Here is a 26,318-nt window from a genome sequence, read left to right as displayed (position 1 = left end):
TTCCGGCCGTTATGCGGCCATGAGAAACAATTCGACAAGGTGGGGGCTACAACCCATATGGATCGTAATTCAGTGATTACACTGTGGCTCCACTTTCCACATGGAATATTTTCACGATTCGGTGATCTCCCATGACCGGGAAGATCACCTGAATTTTCAGTCCCAGATTTTTTTTCTGTGGGGTCAACAGCAAAGTTATTTTAGGTCGACTCCACAACACAGATGAGTTGAAAGCCGTAATCCGGAAACTAACGAGGACCATTCCTCAAGAAATGCATAACAAGGTAATGAGCAGATTCTGCGAAGGGCTTCAACAATACATCAGCAATGATGAATGTCGTTTCTGTGATGTAGCTTTTAAGATATGAACTTGTATTTGGCTCTTCAGTAACAGCAATGTGTGTACAACAATATCTTTAAATTATATTGCTTCACACATACGCTGAAATAACCAAATGCGAATGTACAGGGCTACTATAAATGATTCGCTCGTTTTCAGATCTCTATATTTTCCCAAATATTACATGTACTAATATCATTGCTGCATGAATTAAACTGGGTGTTGTGTGCTGTCCTTAGGTTGGTTAGGTTTAAGTCTAGGGGACTGATGATCATGGATGTTAAGTCCCATAGTGCTCAGAGCCATTTGAACCATGAATTAAACCGTAAACTCACAAAGTTCGCATTTTCCACTCTGCAATTTTTTTAGTACCACTGCGGTCACACGACTCGTTCCATACCTTGCATAGCAACACCCTATCGTTGGTCATCACAGGAGCATTGATGCGTTCGCTGAAGTGTTCCAGCGTTATTGGCATTGGGGGCACATAAACACGATCCTTACTGTAACTCGAAAATGTAAAAGTCACAAGGCGATAGTTCGGGGGACTTGGGAGGGGGACGAAGAAAGAGAACCACATCATCTTCACCACAACGCCCAATCTTGGGATGCGGAAGTCCGTTGTTTAGGTAGCGACGAATTTGTATGTTCCAAGAGGCGGAGGCGGGGTACCGCGTCCTGTTGGAAGATGAAATTCTCGGGATCAGCAGTCATTTGTGGAAACAACCACAACAGCAACAAACCCTGGTAAGAATAGTCTTGTCACAGAAGAAAACCGGCCCATTCATATTCGTCTGTGAAACAGCATAGAAAACATTGACCTTCTGCGATTCATTCATGCGCCACAATGTGATAAGGGTTTCCAGTACACCCCCCCCCCCCCCCCCTTGCATACACACACACTCTCACATCGTGCAGATGAATCATTCCCCGTAGATGGAAGGTTGCTTCGTCGCTAAATATCTGCTTGAAGGCGAAATGTACAACCTCAAACGCTTTCTGCATTGTGATGCAAAATTGAATACGCTGACCGTAATACTCCGGTGTTAATTCTTCCACGAGATGCAGACGGTACAGTCGCAAAATCTGCCACACTGTTCTCTGTGGTATCCCAGTTACGTGTTTCCGTTTACTTTTTTGGACTATGTACGGAACTTTCCCGTCAAGTTTTCCTCTGTTGCATCCGGCACACTAGGTCGACCGGTACTTTTCTGGTTATGGAGAAGACTACGGACAAGCAGTGCACCTAAATTGCCGGTCAAAGCACAATGTTTCTCTGTTTACAGGATGGCTGTTTTCCATAATTCCTTCTGAAGCACTGTTGCCACAGGTAATTGAATCGCGTATTCCAAGACACAAAATCTCTCTTCGTGCTTTTTCAAGGCACTGCACTTCTAACACCAATTGGTGGGCACAGTGAAAACTCGATGAGTCTAAGGTTCTGTTCATGCATCAGTCATTTTTATACATCTAATACTTCGGAAAATATATAACTTTGACAACGAATGAATCATTTATACGAGCTCTGAACTGTTATCCGCGAGCCACTCTGTATGAGCTTTTTCATGCGAAACTGTCCACGCAACTGCCTGCTGGGGTACTCGTGAAACATCCTGTGCTCCTATTGCAAACACTGTCCCTGAACTGTTTGCGCATGGTCGCAGCTCCCTGGTGACCAGACGTACAAGTGCGTAACTCCGCTTACTGCGTCTCCCAGCGCAGCATACATTTTCGGCTTGAACTCCGCTAGGCGGCGGGTGAGTTGTAATTAGAGTTCCGGAAGGACTCCATTACGCAGGCGGCGCCCACTTCTCGGGCACCGGCGTCGCGCAGGACGCAAATTAAGTGAAGCTGCGACCAGCGGGGTCCGCGGCGATTCCCGTGCTACTAGCGGGCGCACGCCCAGTCCGAGCCTGCCTGCTCACCGCTGATGCAGCCAGCCCTCGTAGCCTCCCTACGACCTCTCTTCACCCTTCCATATCATGGTCACAACCTCCTGCCCTCCTTGTTTCTTTCAAAAGGGTTAAGTCTGGCTCGTTAGCACATCTCCTTTAGTCAAGATCTTACACATAGCGCGATCGAAATCATCTTCCGCCTCCGTGGCCGAGTAATCAAAGTACGAGGCGTGTTTTTTAAGTAAGTACCGTTTTGAAATTAAAAAAAAGACGTGCTAAAATATATCAGTAATTTTATTTTTACATGAAAGCCTGTACCTTAATTTACGCACTGAGGCGATTACAGTCTGATTCTTCCTTGTTTACGTTGTGTACTGGGCGTTTAAGATGCCTCCGATAATAGTGAGTCCCGCCGACTGTGAAGTACGGGCTGTTATAAGATTTCTTAGTGCTAAAGGCCTAAAAGCGGTCGATATTCATCGCAGTTTATTCTGTGCAGTTTACGGAGAAAACATTATGAGTGATGGAATGGTAAGAAAGTAGGTGAGAGCATTTCAAGATGGCAGCACAAATGTGCATGATGGACAACGGAGTGGGCGTCCTTCGGTCGTTAGTAAAAGTTTGGTGCAGAAAGTGGATAGTAAGATGAGAGAAAACAGACGCTTTTCGATTTCCTCCTTGAGGGGTGACTTCCCCAATGTTTCTCGTAGTGTTTCGTATGGCATTGTGACCGAGTACTTGAATTACCGAAAATTGTGCGCACGTTGGGTACCGAAAATGTTGACGGATGTGCAGAAAACCAAACGATTAGACAGTGCATTGACTTTCCTTGAGCGGTACCACAACGACGGTGATAATTTCTTAAGCCAAATTGTTACGGGCGATGAAACATGGGTGGCCTACGTCACACCAGGATCAAAGCAACAGTCCATGGAAGTTGAGCAAGGGCATCGTTTTGCTGCAAGACAATGCCCGTCCGCATGTGGCGAATCAGACCAAAGATCTCATCACATCTTTTCGATGGGAAACTCTACAGCCTCGATCTTGCGCCCAGTGACTACCATCTGTTCCTGCACTTGAAGAAACACGTGGGCGGTCTGCGTCTTCAAGACGATGACGAAGTCAAAACAGTGATGATGCAGTGGTTAACAAGTCAGGCGGCAAACTTCTATGAGGAGGGTATTCAAAAACTGGTACAACGTTATGACAAGTGCCTCAATATTGACGGAAATTATGTAGAAAAGTAGATTAAGGTACAGGCTTTCATGTAAAAATAAAATTATTGAGATATCTTAGCACGTATTTTTTAATTTCAAAACGGTACGTACTTAAAAAACACGCCTCGTAGATGGTTCCATACAGAGGACCCAGATCCGATTCCCGGAACTGTTCAGGATTTTTCCTTGGTAGGAGGAAGCATAAGGGCTCCACGGTCTGAAAAAAATGTTGTGAACGATTTTGTACAGAATTTTAAAGAGAGGTGGGCTATAGAGTGATGTGGCAACTGTCGTCGAAGGAAAGCTGAGAAGGAGCAGAAATGCTTAACGAACAAGTTAACAGAGCAAAGAGAACATTTACTTAACTTGTATTCCTCGAAATTTATGAAGACTCATTACAAATAATGCAGCAAGAAACGGGTCCAGGAATCTCAAAATCAGCAAGAAAGTGTCTCGCTGTTCTAAGTACGAACTGTGGTGTTGGAACTGCGACAAGACGGCGTGTGCATAGCGTCTCTGCAGGTGCGAACCATTGGGTCATCCAGATCCTGCACGACCGCTATCGATGTGTCCGTTACCAACCGTGGGACGCCCGTGGGGTGCTATCGATATGTGACATCACAGAAAACTCTGCAAAATGGCTGTAAAAGCGATAGGCTGACAACGTGGTGCACTTCCACACCACTTCCAGAAGATGACAGAGGGTGACACGGTGGCCTTCACGGCGCGGACGAGGATTGTGACACGGAAGGCGAATGATCGACCTCCGTTTATCGGCAACATTTTGGGAAAGTATTGTTCATTTGCAAAGGACACTGCAATATAGGACGTCAGTGCGACCTATTCTTGAGTAGTGCTCGAGTGTTTGGGATCCACACCAGGGCAGAGTTAAGGAAGACAGAGTAACTATTGAGAGGCAGGCTGCTAGATTTGTTGCTGGTGGGTTCGAACAACTAGTAACTGTTACGGAGATGCGTTGGAAACTGAAATGGGAATCCCTGGAGAGAAAATGACGTTCTTTTCGAGGAACACTGTTGAGAAAATTTAGAGACCCGGTATTTGAAGCTGACTCTACAACGAGCGTACTGCCGCCAGCATTCGTTTCGCGTAAGGACCACGAAGATAAGATACGATAAATTAGAACTCAAACTAGGCATATAGACAGAAGATTTTTCCTCCATCTATTTGCGAGTGGTGCAGGGAAAGAAATGACTGGTAGTAGTGCAAGGTACCCTCCGACACACACCGTACTGTGATTTGTGGATTATGGATGTAGATGTAGACATCTACATTGGCGGGAAATTAAACCCTAATTTTCCTTTTAACCATATGCTAGTGTTGTTTTGTGCTGTTATATTTTATAGGGGCACAGTTCCCCCAAATAGATGCAGCTATCAGCAATAATTAACAATACTGGAATGCGTAAGACCATGGAGAGCACAATATTAGGAGAGGACTGCAAAAAGTACATGTGTTGATCTACGCTAAGACCATTTTCTACCAAAAATAATGCACTGTCAGAAGAGGGTACATATTAAGGGTTCCCTACAAAGACAGTTCTGCTGCGGTGCGGCTAACAGGTACACAACAATCTGCGGGTGAAATGGCGCGGCAACTGCGAACGAACTCTTAAAATATGGGTCAGTACGATTCTTGTGTGCAAAAGTGTAAATTGCACGAAGATTTACCTTGAAATTCTGGCGGTGTATAGGCCAGGTGTCAGGTGTAATGTCGCGTTCAGTCGTAGTGAAATGGTGCCCACTATTTAAGCAAGGCCGCACAGGCGTGGGCCATCTAATCGGGAAGGAAGACCAGTGACGTAAATCACAGGGGACAGTGTCCAGACATTGGAGGAAGAACATCTGGGGTGGGAGGGAGATTTTGCAGCGATGGGAATGTTCACACATTGGTTCTCGCACGGCTTCGTGGCCACGCTGCGGGTTTCTGTCGTCGAGGAACTGAACGTTTGGTAGAACGGTCCGACCATTGTTTACTTGAAAAATAGTTTTACGTATCTGTGTCAGTTTCAGATGTAGTGCAACACTGATGAAAGTTGCCTAAGTCCAAAGCGATAAAAATAACAGGGGAATAGAGTTCAAATTACAAAGTAGGGAAGCTGTCTTCTATAGTTAACTGGCAAGTAGCAATATGTAAGAGACAAATCCTACGTAACTGTCAAATGACAGAAAACACCAAATTACAGAGTGGCGCCAAATATATGAACAACATACCATAGTCTCGCAAGATGCAGGTAATAAAGGAGGACTGTGGTCAGTTTTATTAGTAAAAATTGCATCCAATGCCCATTATTTGCATTTGTTTAGGAGATATTATACTGAGAAAAGTATATGCAACGGTAACGAGAATTGTCAGTTGTTGGCTGTGAACATATCAACCAAACAGTACGTTGCTTTTTACATTAAAAAATAGCTTAATAAACTCACTTGCCTTTCCATAATTGTAACTCACTCACTGAAGCCGGGTCATACAAATCGTGTATAATCTTGCTTTCTGTGTGGTGTACTTCAAGTTGATGGATGGAGTATTAAATGCAGAGTAATTAACAGATAGGTGGGGAGGAAGCTAAAGAATGACCTCACTGAGACATCCAGCAATAACATAGCTTTTCTGGAGTTAGCAGACGTGGGGTAACATTTCAGGGATATACAACGATTGGAATGTGAGTACTGTTTTGGAGGATCTTGGATTGTCACAAACCAGTTGAAAGAGTGAAGACTGTTTAATGGAACGCACACTCTTTGATAGACATTAGCTCAGCTAAAGAGAAAGGCAGTCATTATTTCGGACAAAATCTCTTGCGGCCGTGTACTATATTTCTAGAGGGTAGAGAGCGCAAAAGAGCAAATCGGAGAGTTTAAAGCAGTGCTACCAATTACGTCTGAGAGAATGCAAACGGGTAGGAGGTTCAAAGGACTGACGACGGCGCAGTAGAAGAGTACTCCACCGAGAAATTGCCGCAGCGTTTTTCGAATTCTTATGAAACTGACGGGCTTACCAGACACAGCTGAAAACGAAATGTGCTTTAGCAAAAAAGCGCGCGCTCGGGGATAGGTGTCGACAGGGACAGAGGGAGGGCGAAAGTTGTGGCGCTGCCGGCCGCTGCCGACACCCATTAGCCGTTCGCCACCGCGCCCGTCGTTTGGGGGCCCTTGTCCGCCCAATTATTGACAAACTGTGTTCACGAGGCCTCTTCAGTTAATTAGCCGGCTTCATTGACGGCGTCTGCGCGTTCCGCCGCCGCTGCCGACAGCTCTTCAAAACGAAAGCTTACGGCCTCTCTGCTGACTGACTAGCTCGTGTCTTGCTGGCCTACTGGACGTGACACGTGAAGCGAAAACCGTGCTAAAGCTCTCGCAGGCATAGCGCGGCATGTTCACTGTAGAGGAACACTGCGCGCTATTTATGCCCTCGCAGCAGAAACATAAAATGGGAGGAGGACGCGAGGCGAAACATAGGTGTAACCTTTACCGAAGTAATATCAGCGTGTCATTAGAGAACCGTTACTCAGTGCTCATTTTGAAAATACTCACAAATAAAGGGAGAGGGACCGTCGAAATACACGAGAGGCGTTCAATAAGTAATGCAGTGCATTCTTCTTTTTCTGAAAGCAGATTGATTTTATTCACAGTTCCAATACAACATGTTATTCGCCACTCTTTTGGCTACAAAATCCTATTTTTCGAGATAATCTCCGTTCAGTGCGACGGCCTTACGCCACCTTACGGGGAAGGCCTGTATGTCCGCATGGTACCTCTTTACTGGTCGACGTCGGAGCCAGCGTTTTGCTGTGTGAATAATCTCCCCATCATCCATGTACTGCTCCATTAATTTGACCAAACAGACGGAAGTTGGAGTGTGCGAGACCCGGGCTGTAGGGTGGATGAGAAAGAACAGTCCAATAAAGTTTTGTGAGCACTACCAACAGATACGCCCAGTTAAGCAGCGAGGTGTTTGTGGCTGGTCATCACGTGGGTGAGCGTGTCCAGGCCTTCCAACGCAGGAGGCACAGCTGAGTACGGCCGGCCGGCACGCGGGATATCAGACAGATTTGCGCGACCATGTTGCGTTATTGACACACGCCTCGCTCAACGACTCACCGTGCTTTTGTTCACTGCCAGGTCTCCGTAGACATTCTGCAAGCGCCTATGAATATCTGCGATGCTCTTGTTTTTCGCCAAAAGGAGCTCAGTGACAGCTGTCTGCTTCGAACACTCCTCCGATGCAGAAGGTAATGTAGCCGGCCGCTGGTGGCCGAGTGTTTCTAGGCGCTTCAGTCTGGAACCGCGCGACCGCTACGGTCGCAGGTTCGAATCCTGCCTCGGGCATGGATGTGTGTGATGACCTTAGGTTGGTTAGGTTTCAGTAGTTCTAAGTTCTAGGGGACTGATGACCCCAGATGTTAAGTCACATAGCGCTCAGAGCCATTTGAACCAACCCAATGTGATGGCTGAGCATGGCGTTCTCGCAGCTCGGAACCCTTGAAGCTTCACGTTCTGAAGCGGGAATAATCCACGATATCTCTCAACAAATTCCGCATTTTTGCAACGGAAATTGCCCACGAAAAAAAGGTGTTACTACTTATTGAACACCCCTCGCATGTTAATTAAGGAAGAAGCAGAAATTCTAAGTTGTTTCGTGAGCATTGAGATAATAATGGACGGACCATTGACTCCAGCAGCCCTATTGACAGGACTTAGCAACGCTGTTACCGGGCGCACCACAACACTGTAAACAATGGAGGAGGTAAATTACTAAATTCGATGTCTACTCTAAATTCTAAGGTATTTGTACTGATAGGAAGCCGAACTGGAACTCACAAGTTACATATCTTAAATGTGTAAGCTTTGCAGCCTTTAGTGCTCTGAACAAACCGTGCGTTACTGATATGATTTTACGAAAGTGATGTGCACATACATAAAGGGAACATCATTTGCAGAGCCCATAAATACGCGCAACACTCAAAGTCGATTTTCATTAACTTTGGATTATATTCTTAATTTACGTTCTTTCAGTTAAAGTCCTCAGCAGAGTGCTCCGTTGTGTATTTCTCTGCCGTTCCAATCTGTAAGAGCGCGTGGGAAAAATGAACGCTTCAGTCCTCATGTACGAGCTCTGATTTGTCTTCTTTTATTATAATCATCATTTCTCCCTGTGTAGGGCGGCGACCAAAACGAAACTAAGACAAAGAAAACGCAAGATAAAATCGCAATAGAGGAAGCATATATTGTTGCCTGGTTACTTCCTGCTACTGCTCGAATATTGTTTTAAACTTTCATTTATAAAATAAAATAATTAACAAGGTGATGATACGAGGAAAATGCCGGACTTAGGGTGGAGGTATCGAGAAAAATGTTTGTTTTGCAAAAACACACGGTCCGTATTTCTGTCGCTAATACTCAAAAACCGTGGTTCATGAAAGTTAAATCGCCTCTGTCTTTAGAGACGCAACAATTCCTTGTTGAATGAAGTAGGAAGTAGGCGTATCCTAACAAAAATTCTAATGACGTGATTTCGGGGGACGACGGAAAATTGAAATTAGAATGGGTGGCCGAGGTATGAACCTGTACCCTGCCGAGAAGGAGTGCAATGCCACTTCAGCAGGTCTACTACAACGGGCAGAATCCAATAGGAGCCGAGAGTGGTTGTTTCACAAAGATTATTGGATCTAAATGGTTCAAATGGCTCTGAGCACTATTGGACTTACCATCTGAGGTCAACATCCCGAGGCAGGATTCCAACCTAGAACCGCTGGGCCACAGCGGCCGGCTAATTGGATCTGTTTAATTCACTGTACACGGATGTACGTGTGGCCTTACTTGAGCCTTTGAACTGACGAACAACAGCTGGGTGTAGAAGGACTTGACAGTTTAGCGTTGACTGCGGACTATGGAGTAGCTTTGCTTTTACACACTTACAATATATTCCCAGAGGTGAAAGAAGCGGTAGGTGACGGAAAGAATCCTGGGGTCCAGCTACTATAGAGCCCTAGTCTTTGCACTTTCACTCTGACACTTACCCACCGAACCACTAAACAACGCACCACTTACATGTCGTCATTTTAACCAGAAACGTCTTGTAAGTTTTCTTTGCCATTATTGTGTATAAACCAGTTATGCTTCTTCCACATTCTCACAGTTTAATACTCAAGTGCAACATACGAGAATTAATATTTATTCGAAAATAACGGTAATTTTTGTGGTCAAGTTTCTTAAACACTTTCTGCTTCTCGCTGATAATGTTCTCGAGATAAAACATTAAAACTTTATTACATCACCAAATTATAACAATTCCCATTCCATGACGAGATGAATCGCTTGCCACTACGCCACGTTCTAGATACGAAATTCTTTGTTTGTTGCCGTGTGACGAAATGTAAGACAATCCAGTATTCGTTACCGTTGTATGAAGAAGTATTAACAATATGTACGGTGCAGGATATGAAATAAAATGAATATAAGCTTCTCCATTACAAACGGAACTTTGAATTTCTGATGGGGCCTACCAAAAATAAAAAGCACCGTGTTTTATGAAATGGATGCATGGAAAATGGTGTAAGTACTGTTTCCAAATAAATTATCGCCGAGAGTTGGTTCAGTAATGAGCAGCGAAATAACACAGTGGTTTTTATTTCGTCACTGCATAGAAAAACGGTATTTCATTTTTCCTCGTAATGAAGTGCAAACATAGAACGGCAGCTCGCAACGTCAGCAGGAACGTGCCAAACGCGAGAAATTCACTGGAAATGGCAAAACAGCATCGATAAAGGTTTCTATAGTAACCGACTGCTTCTACAAACGTTTCTGTACAATGAAAAGTACATCGGTATTTGTTTTTTGTTTCTTATTATCCCCAAATAAATTCACTATCGCAGTATGTTCAAGATCGTTTCAAGGGACGTAAGTTAGAATGAAACTCGATACAACAATCGAAGGAAAACTTTAGTTGGTGGCTGTGACAAAGGTTATTGTTAGCTTTCTGGGCAACTAATCTACCTCGTGTCGCGTTAATAACTAATTATTTGGAAAAGCGTTTGCAGCAATTGTTATTCGATAATAATTGGAAGGTGGAACAATATTGATCAACACAACAGATGAAACATACTTATTAGGCCAAAAATGTAAAAAAGCATGGTAAAAGATGTGTTTCTCAATGAACCAAGCACGCAAGAATAATAGATTTTACGTTTTATGGTAAAAAATCACGGAGCAGCAGTATTGAGAATCACTACGCAGGTTGTTCGCGGCAATTTCCCGTCAGAAAGGTTAAGCCCATTTTATCCATGACAGTATCGTAATCCTTCTAGCTTCATTGGTATCTGTTAATGTATCAGTGAAGTCAGACAGCCGGCCGTTGGTGGCCGAGCGGTTCTAGGCGCTTCAGTCTAGAACCGTGCGACCGCTACGGTCGCAGGTTCGAATCCTGCCTCGGGCATGGATGTGCATGATGTCCTTAGGTTAGCTAGGTTTAAGTAGTTCTAAGTTCTAGGGGACTGATGACCTGAGATGTTAAGTCCCATAGTGCTCAGAGCCATTTGATCCATTTGAAGTCAGACGCTTGTCTTACGTCTTGCAGGCATATACTATTAGCTCCTCAGAGCATTTATGTAGTACTTTGTCAAGTTTTGAGTCGCTAAATTGAAATGTTAATGTGACCATTTGAAATTACGTAAATTACATTCCGTTCCCAACGTAACCGCGCTACATAACTGTTCACTTTAAAGACCCTGTTAAATAAACGTAACTGAGGTCCTTAAACCCTCTTCAGGTCTGATTTGCCCAGCTGTACATATCACGGGGAGGAAACAGTCATATGTTTATGAACGAAGGGAACTTTATTCCATGCCATTTACATCAAAAACCATAATCAGCTGTAGCATTTGAAATTGCTCCAAACCGCTCGTGTCAAATTTATTCTCGTTGTCAGAAGGGAAGGTATGAGCCCAACGTCTCCTTCATATACGTAAAGTTGGTTATTTTGTATTAAGCACTGCGTCATCTTGGTCGATTCTCGCTCTGGAGGAACCACGATTCTTTTATGGAAATTCCAGGCGATTGTTGGGTAGTAGTCTATGCGCCTACTACACATCATGGCACAACTCGCGGCACCTGATGAAGACGGCTGGATCGGCCGTCGAAATATGCATAAAACAGAAACAACAACTTAGCAGAAGACACGAAAGCACATCATTAATGATTATGATTTCTGAGGTTTTACAAGTGCAGGTGATAAAATAAAAATTTTCGGGTGTCCGGCTGGATAAACAATTTCGTTTTTTATACATTTCGTGATTAATTTCTATCAATTTGGCCATTTGGATACACTGTATACAACTGCATCGTCTGCGAACAACCAAACATCATTTATCAACTTATTTGTCGACTTGCAACCAGACACGCCTGGTAAGGCCCCCCATATACGCACAATACAGGCACTAGGTGGTTGGGGTATCTCTCCATGTTTCTAACTCACATTACAGGAACGCAATATGGGCACCGTTTGTGATGTCGCGAAAGTTAATAAGGGTAAAAGAGGATGTGCATGCAGTTCATTCAAAGAGCAACGACAGCAGCCGGCTATGGAAATCTGTTCATAGGGGTGGCCACATGCACGCGCGACCTAATTGAATGCGACAAAATGGAGCGGATGATTTGTCTACATGTTTTTATGCACGTGTCCCCTAGTTCCGAAATTTTAAAAATGTGTTTTTTTGTTAACAAAGTTCTACTAGCTATAAACCCAATCCTGTGTTTCTGTACTTGTGTTATCACAAGTATTAGTTCCTCAGTATTAATGGCACTTGGAACAAAAATTCCTGATATTTTGTCAAAAACTGCCATTTTTAGTCCATGAATGTGTAAAAAGTATAAGTTCCTTCTTCCACAGAAGAAAAGAGCAACCGATCACTGTTAATAATGCTGTTTATTTACACGAAAACTGATGCAATTGGCTTTAAACTGAGAAGTTCATCCTCAGATGGCCACGCATGTTTATATTATGTTTGGTGTTGGGGTGAATGTGTGTGTGTGTGTGTGTGTGTGTGTGTGTGTGTGTGTGTGTGTGTGTGTGTGTGTGTGTGAGAGAGAGAGAGAGAGAGAGAGAGAGAGAGAGAGAGAGAGAGAGCATGTTGTACATCTTCTCCTAAAGCCACCTAGCTCCTGTAGGAATGAGGGTGGGCATGAAAAGGATTCGTAACTCCTGACAGGTAGGCTGGCATGCGCAATAGGTGTGTTATGCTGGTTGAATGGAATGCATTTCAGAAGCTATATGTGCAGTTAGGCATGAGTGTAGAAAGTGGTGGAGGAGTTTTATTGTGAGAGCGGAGAAGATGAGGTAGACAGAGAAAGGGGAGAGGATAAAATAGACAGAGAGACATGAGGACAGATCGAGAGGAGAGAGTAGGAGGTGGAAAAAGAGGAGTGGACGGGGAAATAGAAAGAGAGATAGGGAAAGAAGGAGATGGAAAGAGGGAAGGAGAATACGAGATGTGAGCACTATATATGTCATACGCATGCACAGGCATAGCTGCAGGTAAAAAGAAAGTTAAAAGCTGTCCGAAGAGGGGCCTGTCGGTTCTAAACGGCTAACGGAGGTATTTGTGTAAATAAGTATCATTATTAACACTTGTTATTGATGTTATTTCTTTATAAGAATCATAATCTAAAAATTTCTCGGTGGCACTTAGAACCTGTCAGTTTCCTGGTGTGGTACGTAGAACATTCTTAATAAATTATTTGTCTTCTGATTTACGTCATTATTTTTTTGCACTGATGAGATGGGCAGCATAGGAGTATCAAAATAACTCAGTTTTTTGGGTACAGATCAGTTACGTGCAAACAGAGATACATCGTTTTTTCATTCGCTTGACACGTGTTTCAATTTATAACGTTTTCCATTTACACTCTTTATGTTATAACACTTACAAGGGAACCTCCCCAACGCACCCCCTGATTTAGTTATAAGTTGGTACAGTGGATAGGCGTTGAAAAACTGAACACAGATCAATCGAGAAAAAAGGAAGAAGTTGTGTGCAACTATGAAAAAAATAAGCAAAATATACGAACTGAGTAGTCCACGTGGAAGATAGGCAACATAGAGGAGAGTGTGAGCTCAGGAGCGCCGTGGTCCTGTGGTTAGCGTGAGGAGCTGCGGAACGAGAGGTCCTTGGTTCAAGTCTTCCGTCGAGTTAAAAGTTTAATTTTTTATTTTCAGACAATTATTATCTGTCCGTCCGTACGTCCGATCTGATTCCACAAGAAAACCTAAATCGGGCAAGGTAGAAGAATCTTTGTACCCTTTCACCAAGTGTGTAATTTAGGTGGGTCGACAACATATTCCTGTCATGTGACGCACATGTCGTATAGAATATATCAGACGTGTTTTTCTGTGGAGGAACCGGTTGACCTATGACCTTGCAATCAAATGTTTTCGGTTCCCATTGGAGAGGCACGTCCTTTCGTCTACTAATCGCACGTTTTTGCGGTGCGGTCGCAAAACACAGACACTAAACATATTAGAATGAACAGAGACGTCAATGAACGAACGGAAAGATCATAACTTTGCGAAAATAAAGAATGTAAACTTTTCGCTCGAGGAAGATTTAAACCGCAGCTGCTTACGCTAACCACGGGACCACGGCGCTCCTGAGATCACAGTATCCTCGATGTTGCGTATCTTGCACATGGACTACGCAGTTTATATATTTTCCTTATTTTTTCATAGTTCCACACAACTTCTTCCTGTTTTCTCGACTGATCTGTGTTCAGTGTTTCAAGGCCTATCCACTGTGCCAACTTATAAGTAAATCTGAGGGGGGTGCGATGGGGAGGTTCTATTGTTAGTACGGGAAATGCTGTCAGTTTTAAAATGTTGCAGCCAGAGAACACAAGTAAACTGCAAATAATAGATCTGTCACACTTCCTTGACTTACTGAAATACTAATTATCACTCTCCAGTGTTTCGACAGTCAACGAATGGTGTTGACAGTTCGCTAGCCGGAAGGAACGTAATAGTAGGCCTACTCGTATGTGACTTGTCACACTGCTTACGTTTGAACAGAAAAACGGTGGTAGAGCGTCCGCGGAACGCAGTCAAAAGAGCTCTCACTTTCGCCGCACTGCTTCCCGTCGCCGAGCGAAACAATGAGCCCAGGCACCGACAGGAGGCACTTTGATCGCGAGACGAGATCTCGTTTGGGGCTCGGAGTGTGCGCCTTTAAGGCACGCCACGCCGCGCCGCGCTACGCTACGAAGGGAGAGAGGGCGCGGCGGCGGCTAAATTTACTTTGGACACGCCGGGCGGTCGGGCAGTGCGTCTGCGCACAGCGCCGGCTGGACCGACGCGCGTCCACGGCGGCGCGCTGCCTCGTGGCGCTCGGCGCTAGTCGTCACGCGGACGCCACGCCGACGTCCGCCCCCGGGACCCTAGGCACAACGGCGCGCGCCTGCGGGTCTCGCTAAGCTCGCGGCGAGCAGCGCCTTGGCGGGCGCTCCGCTAGTGGATACGTGTGAACGTGCGTACTCTCTTCCGACCTGCGAGTATCGCGGGCGGCGCGTATCGATCACGAGAGTGGCACGTGCGCCGCGGAGGCGCCGGCCGGTGATTTGCGAGCGCACGTGACTGGGCGCGACGTGACAACAGGTGTTGGCGGCCGGCGCGGACGTCCAAGACGGGACGCAGTGCCGCAGGCCGACGCCGCCCCGCCGGCGACGCCGACGCCGCCAGCGGCCGCGTGCCAGCGAGAGGAAATCAATACCGCCGGCAGCCAGCAGCCGCCAGCCGGCCCCACAAAGTCGCTTCTTCCCCCTGCGCCTGCGGCACACCTCTGCGCGGCCTTCCGCGTTCGCCCGGTACGCCGCCGTGTGGCGTTCTCCGTGCGCCGCCCGGTTCCGTCGTCGCGTCCACCGCCTGCCGTGCGTTAATGGGACGTAATTGGAGCGCCAGTTAACTCTGACGCTGGGAACGAGACGGCCGACGCGCTAAGAAAAAACTGGACTAGACTACGCATCGCTGCCGTGTCTCGGTAGTGATGACGTCAGCTCCCTCCACAAGTGGATATCAAGCTCGTGGCTCCTTCACATCGCCTGCAAGTTACAGCACGGCGTGGTACAACACAGCTTCGCGCTCTTCTCGTAGCCGCCTGCAGCGCCGGAGGATTCTGTTTACAACTGCCGTCGGTGATACATACGTAGCGTGAACAGCTGGCACTGCCGTCAGCGGTTGTTTACTAATGTTTCGCAGTTATACGCGTCATATAGAACTTAGGAGGCGTGCAGTTGCATTCGAGTCTCACATAGACTTGATCTGCTGAAGATGATTGTGCTCCTACGTTAGAATGCTGGAGTGAGGATCATTTGCTACTGGCCACGCGAAAGCCTTGACAGTCTATACGTTGACATCTGCTCGTCGTAGTCGCCACATTGCCCCAAAGACGGTATCACATACTGGAATATTCTCTTACAGCGTTATTTTTGCTTCCTCCTTCCTAGCCTTCATTCCGTTGCACCGCGATAGTACTAGATCTGTACCGCGGATTCTGCGTGTACTTAGAATAGGCAGCTTGTGAAATGTAGTAATGGCTTGAAAATTGCGTTCTGTTATAGTACTATGGAGGAGGTATATCCTTTAATGAACAGCTATAATCTCAATAAATTTACACGTGCAACCAGTCTGTGGTAGTAAAATTACATTAAATTCGTAGCGTCGATACTGCTGTGCGTTTTCATGTTGTATGCGTGTATGTATCAAAAATGTTACGAAATAAGCAGAGAATTTAGGAAAATTTGGGTCTGTTGCAGCCAGCATGCTCTGAAATTTTGGGTATTGCAAAAGTAATAGGACGTAGTGGCTGATATTACGGAGCCAAGTCAATAGAGTCGTGAATAAGCGTTCATAATAGTGTAGCCATTAATATGAGGCTTTTTCACAACTACGACAAGCGAAGCAAGTGATACAAGTGATGGTGGTAAGAACAGCTGGTGCGATGTGCGGTCCCGTTGTGTACCCTCTGCTTGTAGATAAGACCGCGTCCGATCACCTTATCTGGTGGCAATGTAACTGACTCAGGGTTCCACAGTTGGATGTTGTCGCGTCGGTTTGGCTAAATCTGTGTCGCTAACTCTGAGAGTTCCCAGCACTCGCGGTGAATGTGGTGGTGCGCTAGAGCAGCGGCTGGAAGTGGGTGAAGGTCTACCGCATATCGAGGCGTGCTCTCAGAGCGCAGTGCGTGCGTGTGCGAGCGTGTGTGCGTGAGGCGTCGGACAGAAGTTGGATCGGTGGTCTCCAAGCTGCGGCATCGATCGCGGGCGACACGCGAGGGGCGCCGGCTGGTGTGTGCCGGGACCACGTGGAGAGGCCAACGGAGGGCTGTCCAGCGATGGAGCACACGCTGACTGGCTGCATGGGCCGCAGCGGCGCCGGCGCCGGCGCCGGCGACGTGGGCAGCCCCAGGGGGAAGCGCCGCCCGCACAGCTGGCACAGCTCCACGCAGACGCTCTGCAGGCCCGGTACGTTGCCCTCTCTCGCGCGCTGCCGTCGGCCAACTGCATAGCGCAAACAGTGCAAAAGTGAATCGACAATGCCAACATCTATATCTACCGGGTCTTAAACCAGGGGTGCCCAGCGTATTAGTTTACCTGCGCGACAATGGAAGGCGACGAGTATTTTTGGTCCCCACATAATGTGCTTAACACTGCTAACAGTAACTGCTGAAGATACAAAAAATATAGATGGTACGAACCAATTAAAGAATGGCTTTGGCCCATAAACGAAAATCAACAAAGAAACGTTTTATGAGCGAGAATGTGGCGGGATTTTCAGATTGAAATGCTCATTTCTTGAGCCACAGCAGTACTTGCTTAGGCCCGCATGCGCCCCGTGGGCTGCGGGTTGGACACCCCTGTGTTGAATTGTCGTAGGTACAAACGATATGGGCGAGTATAGGACTATGAAACAAGCAGAGAATCGTAATAAACCCATCCCATCAGACCAAAAAGTTTCCAGAATGTTGCTGTTGTGGTCGTCAGTCCAGACACTGGTTTGATGCAGCTCTCCATGCTACTCTATCCTTTGCAAGGTTCTTCATCTCCCAGTACCTACTGCAACCTACATCCTTCTGTATCTGTTTAGTGTATTCATCTCTTGGTCTCCCTCTACGATTTTTACCCTTCACGCTGTCCTCCAGTACTAAATTGGTGACCCCTTCATGCCTTAGAATATGCCTTACCAACGGATCAAGTTCCATTTTTAAGAAAAATTTTTAAGGTGTTTCTACGGAGTCTTCCCCCCGCCCCCCCCCCCCCCCCCCCCACTAGAGAGCAACGCACAGAACGTTGATACAACCACATGAAACTCTCAGAAAGGTCCTCCTGTGAGGTGCTGTTCAACTCGCACGCCAGAGGGACGTGAATGTCGACTGCTTCATGAAAACGTTGACCCATCATGTGACTTATTGTGCTTTGTCGTTTTGTTGTAGGGTCGCATTGGTAACACAAGTTCTCCTCACTCTTTTTCCGGAAAAGAGTTGTCCACGTTTTTCATTTCAATCAAATTGCAGCAGGTGTCCGTGCGTCGTTGTTTTTGTTTGGGAGTCAAAGTGTGCGGGACAGAGAATATCTGAAACACTTGATTTAGAGACGTTGCTCCATTGCGATTTGTCTCACGACAACGATGACAGACTACAGCCACACGTCCACTAGTTAACACTGTCTCCCCATAACTGACTGGCCGACTGTACATCTCCTGTTTACCTTTGTTAGTTGCCGGCCGGTGTGGCCGTGCGGTTCTAGGCGCTGCAGTCTGGAACCGCGTGACCGCTACGGTCGCAGATTCGAATCCTGCCTCAGCCATGGATGTGTCTGATGTCCCTAGGTTAGTTAGGTTTAAGTCGTTCGGAGTTCTAGGGGACTGATGACCCATAGTGCCAAGAGCCATTTGAACCTTAGTTAGTTCAAGCTACCACCGTAATTAGTGCCATCGGTTATACCCCAGGAGTCCGTCTGTGAAGAGACGGACGGTGTACTTCGGGGAAACAAGGGCTTCCCAATACGACATATGCACAGATGCAGTGTTGCCAATATTACAACATTAATGTCTTACGGCTACCTTTATGCTGGAGCTCGTAAAGAAAGGGCGCATTTGCGGTAAATGCATGATGGAGCAACGGCGCACTTTCGTGCGGCTGTTTGGGAATACCTAGCTCGAATCTTCAGTGACAAGTGTATCAGTCGTGGCCCGCCTCCCAGTTCTTTGAATATGAATCCACTAGATTTTTTTTTATTTGGGTGGGGTGGGGGAGACATTTGAAAGCTTTGGTTTATTTCAGGTCTGTTGATAGCGTTGATGAACTTCGGCAGTGCATTGTGGATGGCTGTCAAAGCATTTGGAGCACACCTGCGGCTTTGAACGTTTACAGGCATCGATGAGGAGACGTGCTAAAGGATACCTTAACCAGAATTTTGGTCATAAGGAGTACACTTGTTGTATTGTGTTTGTCTTCAAGTGCATATCTGCAGTTTGGACCTTCGGGGACTCTGTTATAATGCGCTCACGTCCTCTGTCGTAATACGTACACCGTATAAAGGAAACCATTTGTTTCCTGACCTACGTTTAATAGGTTTATTTTTTGTTTCATTGTCCTCTACTCGCACCTTTCGTTTCTACGTACAGTACTCAAACAACCTGCATCCTCCACAAGCCACCTTAGATAGCGTTATGTGTAACACAGTACCTCTTTTCCTGTTCCAATCGCTAACAGAACGAAGGAATAGCAGTTGGCGACGACCTATTTCGTCCTCTGTCTTTTGCAACTGGTCTTCAGTAATTAATTAATCCTTTAAGAGGGCGTTACAGGTATATTCGTCGGTAGCTTGCTCGTTCTCAGTGGGTTCGACGGACATATATCAGTCCGCAGCATTCTGTGGCCATTATTCCGAAGAAAAAAATAACTTTCCGAATTGTTTTGGAGCTTGCTCTTGATTTGCAGAGAGAAGAGCTGTAGTATTTATCTCGACAAATGTTACCCTAGTCCAGAATTTATTTGAAATGGTAGGACAAGAGAGACATGATGACGTGCAGCATTTCATATGGTAATACATTTTAGGAAATAAATTCCAAGAATAACATCACGCGAAAGCCAAGTAGTGTCATCGATTACGACAATAATATGAGAGACGTGAGTAGAATACGAAGCTACCCAGTGACCAGCACTAGACTGAAAATAAATTATCAAATATTGTTAGCAATTTATTGGACATTGCATGCCTCAGGGCATACGTTCTGTACAAAAAATATGCGAACGACGAAAGAAATACATTCATGATTTATCTTGGGGAACAATTGGCCGTATCCTCTCCACAATAAGGGCCATCTATTGGACGCCCATCTCGACACCAAAAGGGACTCGTCTTACGGGAAGACACTTGCCAGCATTTTTACCAAACGCAACGAAGGAAAGACCAACAAGGAGGAGTGGAGTATGCACGAGAAGAGGCCATCTAAAAGAGGCTTTTTACTAATGTGCGCATACTTTAAAGTGTATCACCCAGAACATAACCCGCAACTACACGAAAATAAAATTTCATTGTCGTCTTTAATATATTCCATTTGATCCTAATCCACTTTAGCCTTGGCCCATAAACTAAAATCAACAAAGAAATGTTTGACGGGTGAGAAAGGCGTGTAGTGCGATTGCACTAATGGAAATTACCCACCGAGGCAATGGACCAAGAAAAACAAACACTTAATAAGTTGAACGTGTAATGTGATTGATGTGCGGTGATAATGGTATTATGTGGGATCGAAGAATAGTTGTGTGCCAATCATCATAGGTCCGTTACAGAATGAGCTAATGTGACGTCTCTCTCTCTCTCTCTCTCTCTCTCTCTCTCTCTCTCTCTCTCTCTCTCTCTCCCCTCCCCATCACCCCCCCCCCCCCCCCCCCCTCCGCCGCCGCCTCCAGACACCACTCTCATCTGTTATGTTGACTTTATAGTATTTCTGCGGAGTCAGGCGACAGATAATATCACTAGATATATTTCAGTGAATATTTACTATTCGTGACAACTCGATTTCAAATATCAGTGAGTGTTATTTTGCCTTGTTTGCTCACCACACAAAACGCTGTCCACTGCACCAGAGATACATAATAAATGACGCCTGATGAAAACGCTGAAGCTGTGAGAGCTGGCGTTATTAATGTTATTGTGCATGCGTTTGGTTGTTTTGTCATCTCTTCTTAGTTTAATAATACACAACTACTACACTGAAATGCATCTCTGTTTAAAACTTTTACCTCTATAATACGTTTTTGTTTATACTAAATAGTATAAACAAAAATATATACATATTCCAGGCCACTGAAAATGTCTTGAAGGGAATAAAGGTGAAACGCGTATGGCACAAAAATTGTGTTTCATTCAGTTGTTATTAGGCGGTCCAAAGTAAAAATAATCAACATACCGTAATCGAATTTATGCTTAGTAATGTATTGTATATTATCTACACGGCTGATTTCAAGTGGTTCTGCGAACGGTATCTCTTCGTATTTCGTTGTCGTTGGGAAGCCGTACAACAGAAAACACAGGTTAACTATGCTTTGATTTGACTTGAAAAATCTTCGTAAATGACACTGAGAATGACATTGTGACAAACGGGACGAACTTGGTAGTTGCACCTGAAGTGCTTTCGTCTTCCCCCTTGTGTATTCAGAGCAGCTGCAAGTCTTACTACTTTCAAAACAAACTTAATTATCAACGACAAAAAGTTAGTGTGTTACTACTGATTGTAGAAATTTACGACATTCTCGTTTCTCAGCTTGCGGGACGCTTGGTCATACGAACGTAAAGTTGGTTTAATAAAGGAATTAAAATGAGAGACGTTGCTAGTTAGGGCAATATTGATGAAGTGTTGGCAGAAGTGAGACGTATCTGGAGTAGTTTTCCATGTTCCGCTGATAGGAAACGGCCTAGCAGTGGTGGATTAGATAGCGTCGTTATCTCGCTGAGCTTCATTCCCGTTTAGCTCATATTGCAGTGGATGCTCGCATCCTTAACCCGTTACAAGAAGGATCGTGTGTGTATTGTAAATGTTGTATTGCCATCGTCATAGTTGTTATGACGGACCCAGAACATGGAGATTTTCTATTTCAATAAACTTTCGCTGCGCACGAACTAATTTATCACCTCTCAAAGGTATGATATGCGTCTGTTATGTGAAAAATGAAGAGTTATTGTTCAGTACGTAACTAAATAAGCTGGAAGAGTATGATGACCAAGAAATGGACTCCACAGTCGTGTATTGCGTCACAACAATGAGATAAACTGAGGAAAACAACCAAGAAAGTTAGCGAGTAATGGTCTGTGAATGAATGAAATATGGAAGAAGCTGTTACTAACGCAAATGATACGAAAGGTGCCTACTTCAGAACCCTGGAAGGCAGCGACGTATGTAAACACAGGTTCGTGACTACACGTTCCAGAATTTACGATCTCTGCACAAGTTTACTAATGCTCTTTAGAAAATAAATCGTCTCGAACTTTTTTCCTCGGTTGGATATAGCATGTACCACCTCTTTTGCTTTCGACAAATTATTCTCATACGGCGACCAAATGTGTTGTATGAAACATGCTGTTAATCTTCAGCTTACTGTCTTGGTCTTCAATTTTAGAGATTGTTGCGGCAACAACTTTCATACCTAAAGTTAACATTTATTTTATCACTTTATTGTACACGCCTCCGCTGTGATAAAAAGAGTCTTTATTGGTAGCATTTTGCCGATAAGGCTAGGAAAAGTGGTGGATAAAATTACTGATCACCAATCTTTGTTTCAAGGACCTGCATTAAATTCCAAACCTCTCCGCTGTGTCTTGCTAAATGAACGTGTGTAACGCCCAAAATGGTGGCCTATCAGTCGGATGGGGACATTACGTTTGACAGCCTCATTTGATGCTCTCTTTGCACTGTTATTTCTCGTTTTACGTGCACCGACTATTGGTAACCTACCACAAACAGTAGATCGTTACTATAAGGGTGTGATTTTCACTGTTCAGGCGAGCTGTTGATCCCATTTTTATCCTCATTATTTCGGCGACCGCCTGATTCCACACACATACTCCCTGCAGGACTTCAGCCAGACTGTGAAGTATTGTTGTGTCGCATCGCTTTTTAGTGCCTAGTTCGACTCCCGGCGCCAACTACGCCCTTTGATTCTCATTTCGTTTTCAAAGTCTCGCTGGATTCCAGGCAACGAGTACACATAAAAACGCAGCTCGCGACATCTGAAAATGAGATGTTGGTGGGTCGTCGAAATGTTGTGCATAAGAGTGTAATCAGCGCCTCGGCTTAACACGCCATTATAGCAGAAATGATACTGTTTGTGATAGTGTACCAACCACATATAACACTTCTGTTATATCTGAATTGAAACCTGCCGTCGTTGCATTTTATTCTCGTATTAAAAACGCGGTTCCGCCTTCGTGTGGCATCTTCAGATTATCTATATGGATAACAAAATAAGCAAAAATTAGGATATGATCCTACGCTCCTAGTTTGCACGACTCTAAATGTGAATAAGAAATTGTTACTGAGCTTAAAATTTTTCTTTTAAAAAAATAAAACGGCTCTGTACTAGACAGAAGCACGTGTGGAATCGAATGAAACCACAGAGACCTAGACATAAACAACTAATATCGTGCAACTGCGGGATAGAATGTTAAATAACCCAATGAACCAGACATACCTTAATAAAGTCGTACCAGCAGGTCAGAATGCCGCAGTTGTGACACCACACTCGCAAGAAGTGTACACATTTAAACGTAATACACCGAGATTCCGCCGTAACTTCATGTCAGGAGCTTCAAGCGGGCACGCAGGCGAGAAATGGCTTGAGGCGTGCATAAAATAAGAATTACGTATGCTGACTGTCACATAACTGCAATGAGCGTCATCCACGTGTGTTATCTGCAGACATTATATGGAAGCATCATTCCGCTGCTCGCCTGTGTGCTCGCCTGACGCTCCTGTCCTGAAGTTGCGCCGACATGTCTGTGTATTATGAATAAATTTGTAGACTTCATCGTGATCATAGTCCCACCATTGCGCCATTCTGGCCTGCCGGTACGATCTTATTAAGGTACGTCTCGTTCAGTTTAATCAGTTATGTAACATTCTATCCTGCTGTTACACGGTATTATATTAGCTATTTTTGACTAGGTCTGTGCTGTTTCATCCGATTCCAAACGTGCTTCATTCTTGCACAGTGCCATTTTATGATTTATGAACGAAAAGTTTTAAGGTCAGTAACAATTCCTTATTCACATTTAGAATCGTGTAAGCTAGCAACATACCTTAATATTTGCTTGTTTTGAACCCCTACAGATTATCTGAAGATGCCGCACGAAGGCGAAACACGTTGTTAATAAAAGAATAAATTTCAACCATGACTCTTTTTAATTAAAATATTCTACATACGTTGCTGCACCAGACCGTCTTATGGAGTGGAAGATACTTTATTGGTACTATAGTTCGTAAAACATCATGAAGACTTACAAACAGCGAGAGCTCGTTGCATTTTCCATTTTCGAAATCTGTGGCAGCTTACGAGTACTCTGGGTAAACACCCGAAAACAGCTACTTGTTTAAATTCCCGTCAGAGAGGTCACAGTCTGTAGTAATTGACGGAAAGTCATCGAGTAAAACAGAAGAGATTTCAGGCGTTCCCCAAGGTGGTGTTACACGCCCTTTGCTGTTCGTTGTCTATATAAACGATTTGGGAGACAATCTGAGCAGCCCTCTTCGATTGTTTGCAGATGACGCTGTCGTTTATCGACTAACAAAGTCATCAGAAGATGAAAACAAAATGCAAAACGATTTAGAAAAAAAATATCTGAATGGTGCGAAAAGTGGCGGTTGACACTAAATAACGTTAAGTGTGAGGTCATCCACATGATTACTAAAAGGAACTCGTTAAACTTCGGTTAAACGATAAGTCAGTTTAATCTAAAAGAGGTAAATTCGTGGTATTACAGTTACGAACAAAATAAATTGGAAAGAACACACAGAAAATGTCGTGGGGAAGGCTAACCAAAGACTGCGTTCTATTGGCAGGACACTTAGAAAATGTAACAGACCTACTAAGGAGGCTGCCTACACTACGCTTGTCCATCCTCTTTTAGAATACTGCTGCGCGGTGTGGGATCCTTACCAGGTAGGACTGACGGAGTACATCGAAAAAGTTCAAAGAAAGGCAGCACGTTTTGTATTATCGTGAAATATGTGGGAGAGTGTCATAGAAATGATACTGGATTTGGGCTGGAAATCATTAAAAGAAAGGCGTTTTTCGTTGTGACGGAATCTTCTCGCGAAATTCCGATCATCAACTTCCCCCTCCGAATGCGAAAATATTTTGTTGACACCGACCTACATAGGGCGGAACGATCACCACGATAAAACAACGGAAATCAGAGCTCGTACGGAAAGATACAGATGTTCATTCTTTCCGCGCGCTATACGAGATTGGAATAACAGAGAATTGTGAAGGTGGTTCGATGAACCCTCTGCCAGGCACTTAAATGTGATTTGCAGAGTATCCATGTAGATGTAGATTAGGTTTCATCATACATTATATATCCTTGGCTGTAATGTATGGTGAAACGTATTCTTATTTATGCAAGTAGCTTTTTTCGAGGGTTGGAACTTTAATAGTGGCAACTACTTATTTACAGCTCGTACAAAATAGATACGTGTTTCAATGTTTTACTGACCTTCAAAGTAGTCACCAACATTGTATACAACCCGTTGCCAGCGATGTGGAAGTCGTAGGATACTCTTAGCAGTGCCAGCTGTGTTGGCAGTTCGAGCGGTGTAGTCTGTTGCCCGACAAATTTGTAGCAGTTCTGAAGCGAATGCCGTGAAGTGTCTTCGCTCGAACTGCCAACACAGCTGGCACTGCTAAGAGTATCCTACGACTTCCATATCGCTGGCAACCGGCTGCACACAATATTGGTGACTACTTTGAAGGCAAGTAAAACTTTGAAACACGTATCTATTTTGAACGAGCAGTGCATAAATAGTTGCCACTATTGAAGTTCTAAGCCTCATATATATAAGTTGACGATTATGATCTTGCTTAAGGTTCTGCTGTGGTAGATATTACAGTAGTGTTTGACTAGATACCCACTTACTGGTTTATTAAGTGGGTGAAGAAAAATAAGTTTAAAAGTGAATCGCTACGACGCACGAAGACTACAATTTCTTTACGCAGTTTCATGTGTGTTCGGGGTTAACACTGTTTAAGTAAAAGGTATCATGTGTACCGGCCTTAACAGTGGGCTAAGACAGCGCCGAGGACCTGCTCAGAAATGTTCCAGTATTAATACGAAAAGGTGTACTTGCGACTGTGTTTCCGAGCTTACCTTTTGACTCGGTAAGTAGCAGTCCAACGGAAAAGAAAGTGGCAGGAGCTGAGTGAGATGTTTCGGTATGTAATGTACCGTGAATGTCGTTGCGAGAGGTCAGAGGGAGAGGGAGAGAGAGAGAGAATGGCGGGTAGGTCTAGGCAGAGGACTGGCGGCTGCTTTGTTCGCACGCAGCTAAGTAGTTGCGGCAGTACCGGCGCGGGCTCCAGAGCTCTTCCCCTCTCGGCGCCGCTTTCAGCTGTTCAGCCAGGCGGCGGATTTTCGTTTGCTTTCTGCGTGGCTTGCTGCAAAGGCGTCCCGCGGCGCATCTCCTCTGTCAAACAACGGCGGAAGTTAACGAGCACGCGCCCAGGTTTTTACGTGGTGTCATTCCGCACCGCGCCAGCTGTTTATCGTGGGTGACCAGCTTCCAAGTGGCGCTACGTGATGAGGACTG

At 44.9% G+C, this 26,318-nt stretch overlaps 1 protein-coding gene across 10 annotated transcripts in view; it reads left to right on the top strand.

Moving 5' to 3' along the window:
* The window catches only part of LOC126267309 (kalirin), a 2,010,890-nt gene that overhangs the window by 507,499 nt on the left and 1,477,073 nt on the right, over positions 1–26,318 (top strand). For 2 of the 10 annotated variants that reach the window (XM_049972397.1, XM_049972398.1), the window contains exon 1: positions 15,720–16,975. The exons of 5 other annotated variants lie outside the window; for them this stretch is intronic. In XM_049972397.1, the coding sequence (XP_049828354.1) occupies positions 16,846–16,975 (130 nt within the window). In that variant the 5' untranslated portion in view covers positions 15,720–16,845. Of the gene's footprint in view, positions 1–14,851; positions 16,976–26,318 lie in introns of those variants that run through there. 3 more of the 10 variants (XM_049972400.1, XM_049972399.1, XM_049972395.1) reach the window with 2 other exon arrangements.

The sequence above is a fragment of the Schistocerca gregaria genome, chromosome 4 (genome assembly GCF_023897955.1).
Source record: "Schistocerca gregaria isolate iqSchGreg1 chromosome 4, iqSchGreg1.2, whole genome shotgun sequence".
NCBI classification, from domain to species: domain Eukaryota; kingdom Metazoa; phylum Arthropoda; class Insecta; order Orthoptera; family Acrididae; genus Schistocerca; species Schistocerca gregaria.
Note: the sequence above shows the minus strand (reverse complement) of the source record. Positions and strands in the feature narration are given on the sequence as shown.